Source organism: Equus asinus, chromosome 9 (genome assembly GCF_041296235.1).
Source record: "Equus asinus isolate D_3611 breed Donkey chromosome 9, EquAss-T2T_v2, whole genome shotgun sequence".
Taxonomy (NCBI): domain Eukaryota; kingdom Metazoa; phylum Chordata; class Mammalia; order Perissodactyla; family Equidae; genus Equus; species Equus asinus.
Genome location: NC_091798.1, coordinates 54,762,561 through 54,778,667, shown reverse-complemented (window position 1 = coordinate 54,778,667; position 16,107 = coordinate 54,762,561). Strand labels below are relative to the sequence as shown.

Below are 16,107 nucleotides of genomic sequence, written 5' to 3'. Positions count from 1 at the left end.
AGTTTCAATGGTAATGTGAAATTTTTGGAGAACAACACTGCCACCCAGGGGATAAAGGATTGAAAATGCAGAGCCAGAATAACTGAAAAACACTGCAGCGGTTCTTAGCCGAAAATGAAACACTCACTTGTGTTGCAATCTGTTGAGAGGTGAATCAGTAATAACACTTCACGTACTAACGATTGTAAATGACATGCTTAAAAAAATGACAGGATCCCCAATAATAACTTCTTTTTTACCTACTCATTCAAGTAAGAGAAAGGTATAGCATTAAAATCACCTTGTTAGTACTAGCCCATAACTTTCTCTTTTTTAAAACCATTTTACTGAATATGATATAGAAAGCTGTACATAATTAATATATACAACTTGATGACTTTGCAGATAAGTATACACTGTGAAACCATCACCACAATCTGTGCCGCTAGCATATCTATCATCTCCAAACGTTTCCTCCTGCCTCTTTATTATTTTAATGATAAAAACACTTAATCTATCCTCTTGGCAAATTTTGAAGTATACAGTATTCTTAACTATAGACACGATGCTGTACAATAGATATCTAGGACTTATTCATCTTGTATAACTGAAACTTTGTACCCTTTAACTAATACCTCCCTATTTTCCTCTCCTTCCAGCCTCTGGCAACCATCATTCTCCTCTTTGTTTCTATGAGTTTGACTGCTTTAGAATCCTAATATAAGTGGTATCATGTAGCGTTAGTCCTCCTGTGCTTGGCTTATTTCACTCAGCACAATGTCCTCCAGTTTCATCCATACTGTCACAAATGGCAGGATTTCCTTCTTTTTTAAGGCTGAATAATATTCCATTGTTTGTGTATATCACATTTTCTTTATCCAATCTTCCCTCAATGGACATTTAGGTTGCTTCCATGTCTTGGACATCGTGAATAACACTGAAATGAACATAGGAAATGCAGATATCTCTTCAAGATCCTGATTTTGATTCCTTTAGATATATACCCAGAAGTGAGATTGCTGAATCATATGGTATCCTATTTTTAATTTTTTAAAGAACTTCCACACTTTTGTCCATAGTGGCTGCTTCAATTTACATTCCCACAAACAGTGTACAAGGGTTTCCTTTCCTCCACATCATCACTAATATTGCTATCTTTTGTTTTCTGATTATAGGCATCCTAACAGATGTGAGGTGATATCTCATTTTGGTTTGAATTTGTGTTTCCTAGATAATTACTGATGTTGAACACTTTCATATACTTGTTGGCTATTTGCTGTCTTCTTTGGAGAAATGTCTATTATGGTCCTTTGCCCATTTTTTACTTGGGTTGTCTTTTTGCTATTGAGTTGTATGTGTTCCTTATATATTTTACCTTTATTACATTATTATATTACATTAATTTAAATCTTACATTTAAACATTTAATGCATTTTGAGTTGATTTTTGTATATGGTGTAAGATAAGGATCCAATTTAATTCTTTTGCATGTAGATAACCAGTTTGTACACCACCATTATTGAAGAGACTATCTTTTCCCTGATGTGTATTCCTGGCATCCTTGTGGAATATCAGTTGTCCTTATATGTATGGGTTATTTCTGAACTATTTATTCTCTTCCGTTTGTATATATGTCTGCTTTCATGCCATTACCATACTGTTGTGATGACTGTAGCTTTGTAATATATTTTGAAATCAGCAGTGTGACTCTTCCAGCTTTAATTTCCTTGTTCAAAATTGTTTTAGTTATTTGGGATCTTTTAAGGTTTTATTTGCATTTTAGGATTTTTTTTTCTATTTCTGTTTAAAATGTCTTTGAGATTTTGATAGGGAATGCATTGATCCTATACATCGCTTTTGAGTAGTATAAACATTTTAACAATATTAATTTTTCCAATCCATGAATATGGGATGTGCTTCCATTTATTTGTGTCTGCTTTAATTTCTTTCATCAGTGTTTTATAGTTTTCAGGGTATAAGTTTTTCATCTACTTGGTTACATCTATTTTTAAGTATTTTATTCTTTCTGATGCTATTGTAATTGGGATTGTTTTTTTAATTTCATTTTTAGATAGTTCATTGTAAGTGTATAGAAACACAATTGATTTTTGTTTGTTGATTTTTTTATCCTGCAACTTTACTAAATGTGTATATTAGTTCAAACAGGGTTTTTGTGTGTGTGGAGTCTTTAGAGTTTTCCACATATAACGTCATGTCATTTGAAAAGAGATAATTATATTTTTTCTTTTCCAATCTGGATGCCTTTTATTTCTTTTTCTTGCCAAATTACTCTGGCTAGGACTTCCAGTACTATGTTTAATAAGAGTGGTGAGAGTAAGCATCTTTGTCTTGTTTCTGACATTAGAGGAAAAGCTTTCAACATTTCACCATTGAGTATGATGTGAGCTGTGAGCTTGTCATATATGGCCTTTGTTATGTTGACGTACATTCCTTCTATACCCAATTTGTTGAGAGTTTTTATCATGAAAAGATGTTGAATTTCTCATTTTGTTCATGTATTGTTTTCCTGATTTCATTTGCTTTTGTAGCTCTATTCTCTCTTAGCTCACTGAGCTTCTTCAAGATGATTATTTTGAATTCTTTGTCAGGCAGGTCATAGATTTCCAATTCTTTAGGGTCAGTTACTCAAGCTTTATTTTATTCCTTTGATAGTGTCATGTCCCCCTGATTTTTCATGATACTAGTAGCCATGCCTTTTCATCTGCACATTTGAAGAGGCAGTCACCTCCGGTAGACTTTATAGACTCGCTTCAGCATGGAAAGTCATTCACCAGTCAGCCTAGCCATAGATTCTGGGTAGGCCAATTTGCAGCATCCACAGGCAGGATGGCTGGTGGGGTCTGTGGGTAGAACAGCTGGTGGAGTCCATAGACAACTGGGCCTACTGTTGGGGTCCTCAGACAGGTGGGCCTAAGGCTAGAGTCCATAACTTTCTAACAGCTACAATAAAACTAGAACCTATGTGGGGAAAATGTTTAAAGTGGAAAACAATATATCAAAGCAACAGAAATTGAAAGGGCAAATGATAAAATTCAACAACCATTTCTACTCATAAAGTAATGGCTAGAAAAATAGAATAAAACTACTTGAATTTTATTAAACTATTCACCATAACAAACACCAAATATCATTTCAAATGGGTGAATGTTAAAGCCATTCCCATTAAAATCAGGAACTGGCCAAGGATACTCACTATGACTGTTACTACTTATCATTATTTCAGAATTCTAGAAAATTTAATAATAAAATAAAATAATTAGTACACTGAAAATAGATGTAATTCTTTCTGATAATATGATTGTATACCTAGAAAATTCTCCTCCCTCAAAAAGAAAAAAACACTTAGATAAGGATGGCATAACAAATATACCAAAAAAAAAAAAAATTCATAGCTCATCTCTATACTGGCACTACCAGCCAATATAGGCAAAATGAGAGAACATATACCATTCAAAATTACAACAGAACCATTAGAATATATTTTAAATTTTACTTGTTTTAAAAGTTTATACTACCACATAGTACAAAATTTAACAGATACAAAAAAGTACATGGTAGAAAGACTTTACCTATGTTCCTTAGCCACTGACTTCCCCTCCGGGGAACAAAGACGTTATACAATCAAATAAATGTAATGTGTGTATCTACATATCATTCCTCCAAACACACACAAATAATAGCATCCCATAGTGTAATGCCACTTGCTTTACTCATTAAACAATATATTATAAAGAACCTTCCATTCCATAAATAAAGAGCTGATTATTCTTCTTAATGGACCTATTAACTTAATTAGTTATGTGCTGATTGGCAGGTTGCCTCAAATCTTTTGTTATTACAAGCAGTTAATAATGAATATCCTTGTATGTGCAACATTAATTTGTACCAATATAACTGTAGCATATTTTTCTAGAAGTAGAATTGTTACTTCAATGGCAAGTGTATTTATTTAACAGCTTTATTAAGGTATAATTGACACACAATAAACTTCACATAATTAAAGTGTACAGTTTGATATGTTTTGACATATGTATACAATGTGATACCATCACTAAAATCAAGATAGCTTGATAAGGGGTGCATAGGTCCGTGCCCAGGATCTGAACTGGCTAACCCTGGGCCACCGAAGCAGAGCACGTGAACTTAACCACTACACAACCAGGCCAGCCCCCTGGAAGTTTCAAGTTTTACATTTAGGTGTATGATCCATTTCAAGTTGTTTTTGTATTTGGTGTGAGATATGGGTCAATTTTTTTTCATATGGATATCCAATTATTTCAGCACAGTTTTGTGTGTGTGTGTGTGTGTGTGTGTCATGAAGATTGGCCCTGAGCTAACATCTGTGCCAATCTTCCTCTATTTTATGTCAGATGCCACCACAGCATGGTTTGATGAGCAGTGCTACATCAGTGCCTGCGATCCAAACCCTCGAACTTGAGGCCACCAAAGTGGAGTGTGCAAACTTAACCACTACACTACTGGGCTGGCCCCTCAACACAATTTTTGAAAAGACTGCTCTTCCCTCAGTGAATTGGCTTTGAAACTTTGTTGAAAATTAGTTGTCCATATGTATAGGTCTATTTCTCAATTCTATTCTGACTGCTAAACATCCATGAGTTTAGTTGTAATCTAGAAACGTATGACTACAATTTTTGAAAGTGCAAAATGATAGAAATGACAATCATCAGGCATGTTATATAGGAAAAGATTACTTTTGAGGTAATTTTCTTTTCTTAAAGAAAAGAGGTATTATAGACTGAATTCTGTTCCTCCAAAATCCGTATATTGAAGCTCTCACCCTCAACATGATAGTATTTGGAGATAAAGTCTTTAGGGAGGTAATTAAGATATAATAAGGTCACAAGAGTTGAGCTCTAACCCAATACAATTGGTATCCTTATAAGAACAGGAAGAGAGACCAGAGAAGTCTCTCTCTAGGTGTGCATATTGGAAAGGTCATGTGAGGACACAACAAGAAGGCTGCGTCTCCAAGCCAGAAAGAGAACCCTCACCAGAAACAACCCTGAGGGCACCTTGATCTTGGATTTCTAGCTTCTAGAACTGTAAGAAAATAAATTTCTGATGTTTAATCCACCAAATCTGTGGTATTTTGTTATGGCAGCCTGAGCAGATGAATAACCAGTGGGATTTGAGAAACCTGAAATTGGAAAACTTGAGTCCCATTGTACACACTTGTGGATCCTTACTTCCACTAATTGGAACACTATAATAAAGAAGAAAAAGGTCTCAAACTAGTTGCTTTTAATGATAATAGTTTTGTTGTTTCACATATCTGACAGCATTTAAATGATGAAGATCAGCCCTTCAGGAATAAAAGGAGAAAGTGTTGCTTCCTAGAGAAAGTGGTAGCTGATTAACACACATACAGTATTATTACCAGGAGAACTGTGTGTTACTTAATGAGAGCAGGTTAGTACAATCGTCTCTGTAAAGAATCAAAATAATTTTTGAGATTTTAGCATCAAAAAGGGGAGATGAATTGACATGTTCATGATATATCAAGGACAATGAAAAACTGCCAGTTGATTTAAAAATAAACATCTAAGGTTGCTGAGAGCTTATAGTGTAAAAGAACAGAGGGTACACAATAAATTCCAAATTAAAGTAGACTACTGTAAATAATATAAGAATGAACTGCTGCTGAGAATAATTAACTTCTGTTGGGGACTATGGAAAGGATTCTTAAAAAGAATGGATGGAATTTGACCTGGTCTTGAAGAGTAGCACTGAAGAAAGCAGATCTGGCAGGGGAAGCATCATAGGCAAAGGAGAGGGCTTGGGCCAAGAAAAGGTAGAAAACAAATGCTCAGCCTAAGGAAACTGTGGTGGCTAGATAAATGAAATATTGGAGGACAAGAGGGGTGGTGAAGAGAAAACACTAAAGTCTTTAAAGAGCTACAGACAAACTTCATATTAAGAATATATCTTCTGAAGCATTATGAACCATAACAACACTTTTCTCTAAAATTAGAAGACACATTTTCCATAAAGCTCTACATTTATCTTTAAGATGTCTTTTCCTATGTATTTATGTGTGGAGTGCCTACTACCCACCTGGGTTGAAAAAGCTCCCATATTCCAAGAGCTCAGCTTAAATGAGGAGAAGATTACAGCATGTGATTTATTAACGGCAAAACTACCTTTATGCAACACTAGTCAAATAGGAAGTCAGCCGTTAATCTATTTGTGCCCAAATCACACATTAAACTAAAAGAATACCAATCCAAATACAAGTCTGAGTTACTGTAAGTGGAGTACAGAATTGCAAGTTAATAGCATGGGCTCTGGACAGAGCCATCTTCTTGCACAGAGGCTCAGAAGTGGGCCTGGCTTAAATGGTCTTTTATCACAGTCTTGAAATTCTTAATAATTTTATCTATGAACTTGAGTTTTGTAAGTGAAGCCCAGTGGGACAATGAAACATATGCCAAGAGCTAAGTCTCAGGTCATGTGTGGTCCTGCCTCCCACATCCTCTCAGACAGGTTCCCCTGGTTCCCCACTTTCCTGCCACTGCCCAGCAACTGCTGCCGTATTGTTCCAGCACATGCACCCCTCCCTGAGTCCCAAGCACCTGTCAGGGTCTGCATAGTCCCACCAGCACCCATGTGCTTGAGGGAGCATCACACTAAATGCCAAATTAAAAACACATGACAGGTAAAGAGACACCATGGAAAAGACGAAACTTCTTCCTACTTTTTGAATGAGGGGTCCTGCATTTTCATTTCGCACTGCCCCCTATCCCGGGATTATGTAACCAGCCCTGGAGTCCTGTAGCAAGGGTCGCCCTCTGCTGGGAAACTCTGGGTAAGACACTTGGCTCCTAGAAAGTCAGCTTCCACCTCTATAAAATAAGTATAATAATTTCTATCTCATTGGATTTCTGTGAATATTTGGGAGATAATTCATGCAAAGCGTTTGCCCCAGGACTTGACCCATTTCAACGCTCAGTACTACCAGGTGTTAATGATTAATTAATATATTATCTAATTCAGACTCATTCCCTCAAGTCTCCTTCACCTGCAGGTTAATACTTCAAAACAGCCCTTCACACAGGCAGCAGCAAATGAGCATCCTCGTTTTGCTTTCAACGTTCATTAGCTAAATTTAAACCTTTTTACGGGGTCATAAAAATATGTCCACGTCCAGCTATAAGGTGAGCTGGAACAAAAAACTGTATCTAATAAGGCGTGCTTGTTAGAAGCGGCGGAATCTTTACAAACACTACATAAAAATTCGAGTCAAAAATTGGTCACCCAAGTGATCCTACTTAAAAGCTCTTTCACACGCCTCCCATCCACCCGGGACACAAAAACCAAGGTCCTTACAAAGCCAGGCCTCGTCTGCAGAAGAATATAATAACGTCAGCATCCTGAAAAACTTTTAAACGTGGCAACAGCTTGCAGAGCGCCCCGTGAAGCACCCGCCGGTGTCTGGTTTCCATAGGAACGCGCAATTCCGGCGCATCGCACTCTGCTCCGGAAGTTTTCCCCTCAGTTCCGTTCTTCCCCTCGGAGAGCCGGTGTGGCGCGCACGGCGGGAGGGTTTTGGGTCGAAGAGGCTGCCGTAGAAGGGAGTGGCGACGCAGCCGCGATCTGGAGGACGCAGCTCACGTGCCGGCAGTTGCGGATCCTCTTCCTAGACCTGCCATGGCTCAGGCTGGGACCCTGAACCTCAATAACGAGGTGAGCGGCGAGGTCTGGGAAACTGTGGGGTGCCTTTTAGGGCCGTCGGAACGGCTTTTCTGCGTCTCTGCTGGGCGCGTGGTCCTGCCGGGGGCGAGGACGGGGAGTGTGGCGGAAGGAGCTTTTTCATGGGCCCGGACTGTCTTCCCGGGACTCGGAGCGCGGCGAGCAAGAGACCCGTCTCTGGCCTCAGGCCTCGTGAATTTTTGTCAGTGGGACTTCGCAGAGATCATTTAATCTCTTTGTTTACTGTCGTCGTATGTAAAACGAAGCTCATGGTAGTACCTTCCTCACAAGGTTGTTATGAAAATTAAATTAACTGGCATTTATCAACTGTTTGCACAGTGCCCGACAATTAATAAACTCTCCTTACTCCCTGTTTGCCTTTTGTTGAGTGCTGAAAGTGAAGGGGAGGGCTTGAGAGCTGTAGCTTCTCCTAAGAGATTGTTCATCTTGAATGAGACCGTATCGTTTATAAGGATGTACCTTATTCCTTCAGCTTCTGTCCCATTTCTCCCCTTCCATTTACAGCAGAACTTTAAGAAAGAGCTGTTTATACTTGTTCCCAGTTCCCATCTCTCGTTCTCTCTGATTCCGGTCGTAAATCAGGTCTTTGCCTTCATCACCTCCACCATAGCATGTCAGTGTCGCCAGGCTACCATTTCTGCCAATATCCCATGTCCAGTTTCTGCTTCTATTCAAGGGTCATAAATCATCTGAAAACTTAAAGTAATCTGGAAAAGCAAGGATCAAATGAGGACCTCACAGCTACAGCAAAGGAAGTTCTTTATCCTCTTTATTCAGTGGATATGTATCTGCTATGAGCAAGTCACTGTTAATGTTACACAGGTGTGTAAGAGAGACTTTGTATTTTCAAGCAACATGTACTCAGGTAGGGAACGGTAAGCAACACCCATCTAGGATACAGAATAATGCCCAGGAAGCAACTAGCGCAGAGAAGTTTCCATAGAAGGCAAAATGAAGTGAGTGATATTTGTTCTTGGTCTTCAAGGATCTTACACAGGAATTGCAGTCAGGGGTTCAGTGAAGGGGAAGAAGGCATTCTAAATAAAGGGACCGGTATAAGCAGAGAAGAGATGGTAGTAGGAAACCCCTTGGATCCGTGGGGATAGATACCTCTCCATTGATGAGAACTTATGGGATGAAGTAGAAAATAAAACTGAAATTTATTACTGCTGTACTGCCAGGTTAATACGTCTGGATTTCACTTGTCAGTGGAGTACAAGATAAAAAGGGGAACTCTGAAGGCATTTAGGTTATATTCATAAACGTAGGTTAAGCTTGTGCTGGTGACGCATTGGGGAATTCACTGGAAATATTAGTGAGCTACCTGTTCAATTTTGAAATTACTTTGAGACTAGTAAATGACATTAGGGCATCTTCATTCAAGGCTCTTTCTTTTTCCACTTAGCTAATTTCCAGGCCTCCTCAAAACACTTAGAAGTTGAGCTTTAGGAAGTCTTCATTGATTCACCTCAGTCTGGGCTAGGTGTCTATTTGTCCAACCAGAATGCTTTCTGCTCTAGAAACACTTGTTTACCTGTTTCTCTCTGTGTAAATGTCTGTCACCTACAACATATTTGCTGCATAAATGTTTGTTGGCTGACTGAATGAATTTATCAAATTAGGAAGTATTCATATCCCACACTAAAGTAAATCTTAGATGTTTTAATATGAAGGTGGGGGGAAAAGGTGGAGATGATGGAAGATGTTTTAATTTAAAATTAAGGGGAGAAAAACTACAAAGAGAAAAACAAATATAGATTTGTCTACATAGAAATTAAAAAACAACCCAAAGGAAAGAAAGGACAACCAATCAGAAAAAAATACAGCAGATATGACAGATAAATGGCTGTCATTACTATAAAATAGCTCATGGAAATTAAGAGAAACAATCTCAGAAAATTGGTAAAAAAAATTAATTAATGACTTCTCCAAGGAAGAAATCTATCTGAAAAAGAGTTCAAATTCACTATTATCTTTCAGATCTTTCCATTACTACCCCTTTCCTAGTCCAAGTTCTCTCTCCTACTGAAACTACTGTACTGGCCTCCCAAGTACTCACCTTGACTCTTCTCTCCCTCTAATCTCCATAGTGCAGTGAGCATGCTGTCTTCAAAACATGAATCTAATCGTGTGACTCCGTTGCTTAAAACCTTTTTGGTGGCTTTCTGTTGCTTTTGGTAAAGACCAGTCTAAACAAGGCCAATGTCTCCACCTTCTGTTGTACCACTCCCCCCACAGTCTTTGTACTTCAGCTGCACTGGCCTTCCTCCACTAGCTAGCATAGCACACTACAGATCCTTTGCACATGCTCTTGTAGCACCATTTACTTCTCCTTTTTAGCACTTGTAACAGTTGCTTAGTGTGCGTGTATGTGAATGTGAGAGTGAGAGATTTCTTATTCCATCCACGTAACTGTACGTTTTTGCTCACTATCATATGCTCAGTACCTATCTGTTGAGTGAATAACTTGAGGCATCATTAATAACTTAATAACATTAATAGCATCCTTAATAACTTAAATTAGCTCTCCTTAACTGAGATTCAGAAACGTATTTCAGAGGTCCTATAACTTCCTGAAATTATGTATAAATTGGTGATTGTATGTCTGTCTCTGGGGGGAAAAGAGTCCATAGGTTTCATCAGATTCAACAACGTTTATAAATTTCTGGTATTATCTTTGGGATATTGGTACTCATATCTGTGTGTAATTTTTAATTATAGCTTTTTCTTTTTTTTTTTGAGGAAGATTAGCCCTGAGCTAACTACTGCCAATCTTCCTCTTTTTGCTGAGGAAGACTGGCCCTGAGCTAACAACCGTGCCCATCTTCCTCTATTTTATACATAGAACACCTACCATAGCATGGCTTTTGCCAAGCGGTGCTATGTCCGCACCCGGGATCCGAACCAGTGAACCCCGGGCAGCCGAGAAGTGGAATGTGCGCACTTAACTGCTGCGCCACTGGCTGGCCCCAATAGCTTTTTCTTTTAAAAAGTTATGTGGCTATCTAATTTACAGTATATTTCATTTCCCAAAATGTCTTTTGTGAATATAAAAGCCTGCCTGCAGAGGCATCTGTTATGCTAACCTCACTGTCTTCTACCCTTAGTAATTCTGTTCTTTTCAAAAATTTCCCAAGGATAAAAGCTGACATTTATAGAACACTTCCTGATTCTAGGTTCTTAAAATCTGTTTATTCTTCTGAAGTAATATAAAATTTTACCTTTTTCTTTAATAAACCATTACTTTTTACTTCATTTTATGATTATTTGTAGCATGTTTTATCATCACCAGTACTTTATGTGGACTTTGAAGTGAGAAGATTTAACTCACTTATAACAACTTCCCTAACCACTAGCATAGTACCTTGTCTATAGGTAATAATAAGTAAATATTTGTTGGGCAGATGAAAGTATGCGTAGCTCAGCTTGAGTCACCTAATGTTCAAATGAGAGGGGGAAAGCTCCTAAATGTAGACTTTTTTCCTCCTTTTCCATTAAAACCAAAGAAAGGATGCACAATTGAAAATAAGTGCCATAGCATTTAGTGAGTAAAGAATTTGCAAAACTAGAGCTGAGTTTGCTCCAGTCACCTCTTTGTTTGGGCAGCAGTGATATGTAAAATCAGAATTAGGAGGTGGAACAATCTGATTGGGTTCTTTAATTTCATAGAAGGACGAAGTGCTTTCATGTAATACCAGCATTATTCTTGATAGCAAATTACCTAGAAGCCCATTAGAAAATTGCTTTCCATTTCTTATAAGATAGCAAAGGTAGAAACTGAAGTACCAGAGAACGAAATGATTTGCCTCCACATATTGTAAAAGATAAAAATGTCCAGAACTATGTTTGAATATGCTTTTGAAGTTGCAAGGCTCCTTTTTCATAATTGAGTGTGTAGTACTTTTTAATAATTTTTACTGAAATTAGTAAAATCAGGGTCCATCCATAAGAAGAGAATCATTTTCTGATTGGTTGTTAAACTGTTCGGTAAAGTTTTGCTAGGTGGCAGCATATGCTCAATAATGGTTAAGTTGTAGATAATCACCAAGCACTCTAGAATTTTTAAATTGTTACTCATCAGAAATCATCGAAGTATAATTTAACAATAAGTTATCATCCAAATGGCCAAATTAGAAGTCCTTCATATAAAACTACGTTTAATTTTCTTAACTATAAATTAGTTCAAATATATGGAAAATGATATAACAAATGTCCTTATAACTTACTTCCTGTATTTAGCAAATGTCAATATTTTGCCATATTGTAATGCTTAACCCACCTTCTTTTCCACCTCATAAATAATTGTTACTCTTTCAGTGTGTTATTTTCTCATCCCTATTTTTCATAATTTTAATAACATATATACCCATGTTTATACCCAGTGTATAGTATTGTATTGTATATTTTTAACCTTTGGATGTGTGGTATCATACTGTATAAATGCAGTATCAAACCACACACATCATTCTAAAAGTTACTTTTTTCACCAAGCATTACTTTCAAGGTTTATCCATGATAATACATGCAGATCTCCTGCATTGATTTAAAGTACTACATTGCTTATGCTTTATTTGTATACCATATTTTATCTCTTATGCAACATTTTGTGAGAATGCTGCAATAAATAGTCTTGTGCGTAGCCTTCTCCTATTGTTGGAGGTATGTCTTCTGGATAGATTTCTAGAAGTAGGATTTTTCTTCAGTATTGCCAAGTTTCCTCCAGAAGGAGTATACCATTTGCATTCCTTCCAGTAATGTATGAGAGTGCCTGTTTCCTCACAGACTCATGAACAGAATGTGTTGTCATATTCTTTTGTGTTTGCCAATATGATAGATGAGTAATGAATAACCAAAAGTTTTAATGTATTCTAAGAAACACAGATATACTCAGATTTTTCTTAATACTGCAAGCTCTCCTAGAACGATACTAGCTCTTGGAATAATTGTTTTCTAATAACCATGGGGTTTTCTTACAGATTATTTCAAATGCGTGGCAAAGTCAGTGCATTACCAAAAGAGAATGGCTAGTTAACTGGCTAGTAGATAGCCAACTAAGAGTCAGTTCAAAGTTGCATTTACTTTTGTCTGCGGACCACAGTTTGCTCTCAGCTTTGTAGATCAGAAACTTGTTATCCTTGTCACCATAAAAATATAGCTTATTCTCTCAAAAGCAAATTCACATTAACCATAGCTTATATAAGTGACTCTATAAATGAGAAAGCTCATTTATTAAGAAATATATCTGACATAGATAGTAATGTTCACATAGTAAAACATTCTTTTCCTGTCTACTAATCTACATTGACTGCTGGGAATGTAGAACCACAGAAAAGGATTTTACTTGCAAGATTCAGGGTTGGGCTATGATACATCTATCCCCATAATTGAGTTATTCCAGTGCAAGTTGAATTTCTCAATTCTCTTATCTGGGGAACACTTCTTTGGAATCTCTTTGAGTTGGACACTGCCAGCTTTTGCTCCTTGGAGTTCCCTTTCCTGTGTTTATGTTGACTCTTCCCCATTTGTTCACATGGTCTTTTTCCAAGCAAGTACTATATATTAGCTTTCCACTTAGTTTATTTACAGTCATATTTTTGTGTTGTCTACCCAAGAGATGATCCAGGTTATATTACTTTATTCAGGTTTTAGCGGGCTGGCTGAGGGCATCTGTATGCCTAAATTCTAGGTGACACCTCAATTTCAGCACATGTATTGTTTGTGTGTGTGAGTTTGTGTAAATCTCAACTCTTTTTCTTTTGCTCTCATAGGTTTATTAAATGCATTCTTTTGCTGCTTGGAAACACCTAGCTTGTGCTTGTCAATCTTGATGGTGGTGACCTACTTACTTGTCCTTCAATTTCTGTCTTCAAACTCTTTCCTTCCACTTCTCTTTCATTTTGTTTTTTTTTGTCAGCACATATTGTTTTCATTATTATGCCTGTATTTTCTCCTTGCTCACTTTATTTTTTTTGTCCTTCTTTTCCTCCCAAACAATCTCTTACTCTTTTCACATTTCTAACAATAATAGTTCTGTTTGCTTTTGGTTGGAGAATTTACTGAAGTCTATTGCCCTTAAGTAGTACATTGGCCTTTTGACAGTATTGGGTGTTTTGGGCCTATTTGTTGACATCTGGTTTAATCTTTCAACCAACTTCATAATTCCTGGGTGACAAATGAATTGGCAACCTTTTAAATCCTAACTAAAAGAATATTGTTGGTAGCTGTTCATCAGTTTTCCAAAAACAAATGCTTGGAGTAAGTTAAGTGCTTGGGGCGGGCACCTGTGAGAAAAATAAAATTATAATTTCATTTTTACATGAAGTGAATATACTTATTTTTTTAATGTACTAAACTTATCAAATTTTCCTACTACATGTACATAAATACTGAAAAAGTTAATAAGCTGGAAAAGCATTTTTTGGCATTGGCATGAAACTAAATATGCAAAGCATTCCCTTTGCTTTTAAAATTCCCTTATGCAGTAATGACAAACATAGTACTTCTTAAATGGGAATTTTAAAATTGGAGTCTAGCTTTCCCATGATTGGAATGTAACTGAGGACCAACTCTGCCCACTGCAGTTTATTAGTTAAGTTTGGTTAACAGGAGTTAGCAAACAGTATATAATCATCTCACGCACTAGCAGGATATAGCATTTAGAAACATTTGTTAATATGTTTTAATGCATAATTTATCTTTTGCTATTAATTTATTTTATGAATGACAACTTTTAAAAAATATATCATAAACCCCTATTCTGCTTATGAAATAGCTTTTCATTTATGCAAGTATGGTTTTTTCCTAAATGGATCTAACTTTGAAATAAATTCCAAAGAGGTTAAAATAATTAGTGGAAAAGAAACCTGATTACTCTGCATTCTGTTAATATATTATGTATTTGAAACTGAATGAACAAGTGAGTATTGCTACCTTTCTGGTCATTTATTTAACAGGTATTTATTGAATACTTACTGTATGCCATCCACTATGTTAGGTTTTTGGGGTTTTTTTAAGGCAAACATCTTTTTTCATTGTTGTTGAGGAAGATTGGCCCTCTGTTGCCAGTCTTTCTCTCTTTTTTTGGTTTTCTCCCCAAAGCCCCAGTACATAGTTGTATGTACTAGTTATAGGTCCTTCTAGTTCTTCTATGTGAGATGCCACGACAGCATGGCTTGATGAGTGGTGTCTAGGTCTATGCCTAGAATCTGAACAGGTGAACCTCAGGCCAGCAGAGTGGAGCACATGAACTTAACCACTATGCCACTGGGCTAGCCCCCACTATGTTAGGTTTTAAGATGCAATGTTGAGTAAAACCAGATACTTCACGTTCATGGAATTTATAACCTCCTAAGAGATAGACATATTAAACATAATCAGCTTAAAAGTTAAGTATTAAGCTTAAAATAATAGTCATGATAAGTTCTAGAAGCAGTCTACGTGCTTATAAAGGAGAATTTTGACTCTCTCAGGGAAGCCAGAAAAGACTTTACTGAGAAATGACAATTGAGCCAAAATCAGAAGGATGAGAAGATGTTACCAAGCTAATATGTGGAGAAAGAGCATTCCTACCAGGGGAAACTGCAGATGTAAAGACTTGGTGGTAGAGGTGAGCATGGTGAAGATGAAGGACTAAAAGATGGCCCCTGTGGCCATCCTAAGAGCGACTGGAAACCACTGAAGAGAGTTAAGTAAAGATGTGACGTCAGATCTGTGTGTTAAAAAGTGTATTCTGACTGAGTTGTGTATAACTGATGGGAGAGGGGCAAGAATGGTTGTAGAGAAACCAGTTACCAGTAACTCTGCCAACAGAGCTAGGAGGTCAAGATAGCAAAAGAGTGGTACAATTCGAAAGATAATTAGGAGGACTTGGCAACAGATTATTGTGAGGGATTTAGAAAAGAAAGCTATGTCAAGGCCTAGGATTATATATGAAATGATTGTTCCGTTCCCTGAAATATGAAACACCAAAAAAGGAATCCAGTTGGAGGTGAAGAATATGAGTTCAAGTGTGAAGAATATGAGTTCAGGTGTGAGTTGGAGGTGATTTTAAGCAAACCAAAAGGAAATGTCAAGTAGTCAGTTACACGTTTTGATCTGGAGCTAAAAGATCTCAGCTGAAGCTAGAAATTTTTTAGTCATCTTTATTTAGGTGGAAAATTAAAATAATACACACACATAAGATAATATACACACATGCACTATAAAATGTGTGTATAAAATAATATACACACATCACTTAGAACTAAACAGTATATTGTGAAAAGAAGAGCTGGCCTAGGACTGTCTCTTAAACTCTAACATTTCATGGCTGATTAGAGATGGTTGAGCCTTTAAAGAAGACCAGGGTGGTGTGGCTAGTTAGGAAGGAGGAAAACC

The 16,107-nt window shown here is 37.0% G+C and overlaps 1 protein-coding gene across 2 annotated transcripts in view; it reads left to right on the top strand.

Annotated features, from left to right (window-relative positions):
• The first annotated feature begins 7,523 nt into the window (after positions 1-7,523).
• The window catches only part of SRFBP1 (serum response factor binding protein 1), a 68,373-nt gene continuing 59,789 nt past the window's right edge, over positions 7,524-16,107 (top strand). Inside the window, exon 1 of one of the 2 annotated variants that reach the window (XM_014859576.3) lies at positions 7,524-7,704. In XM_014859576.3, the coding sequence (XP_014715062.2) occupies positions 7,669-7,704 (36 nt within the window). In that variant the 5' untranslated portion in view covers positions 7,524-7,668. The remainder of the gene's footprint in view (positions 7,705-16,107) is intronic. The other variant, XM_044780690.2, reaches the window with a different exon arrangement.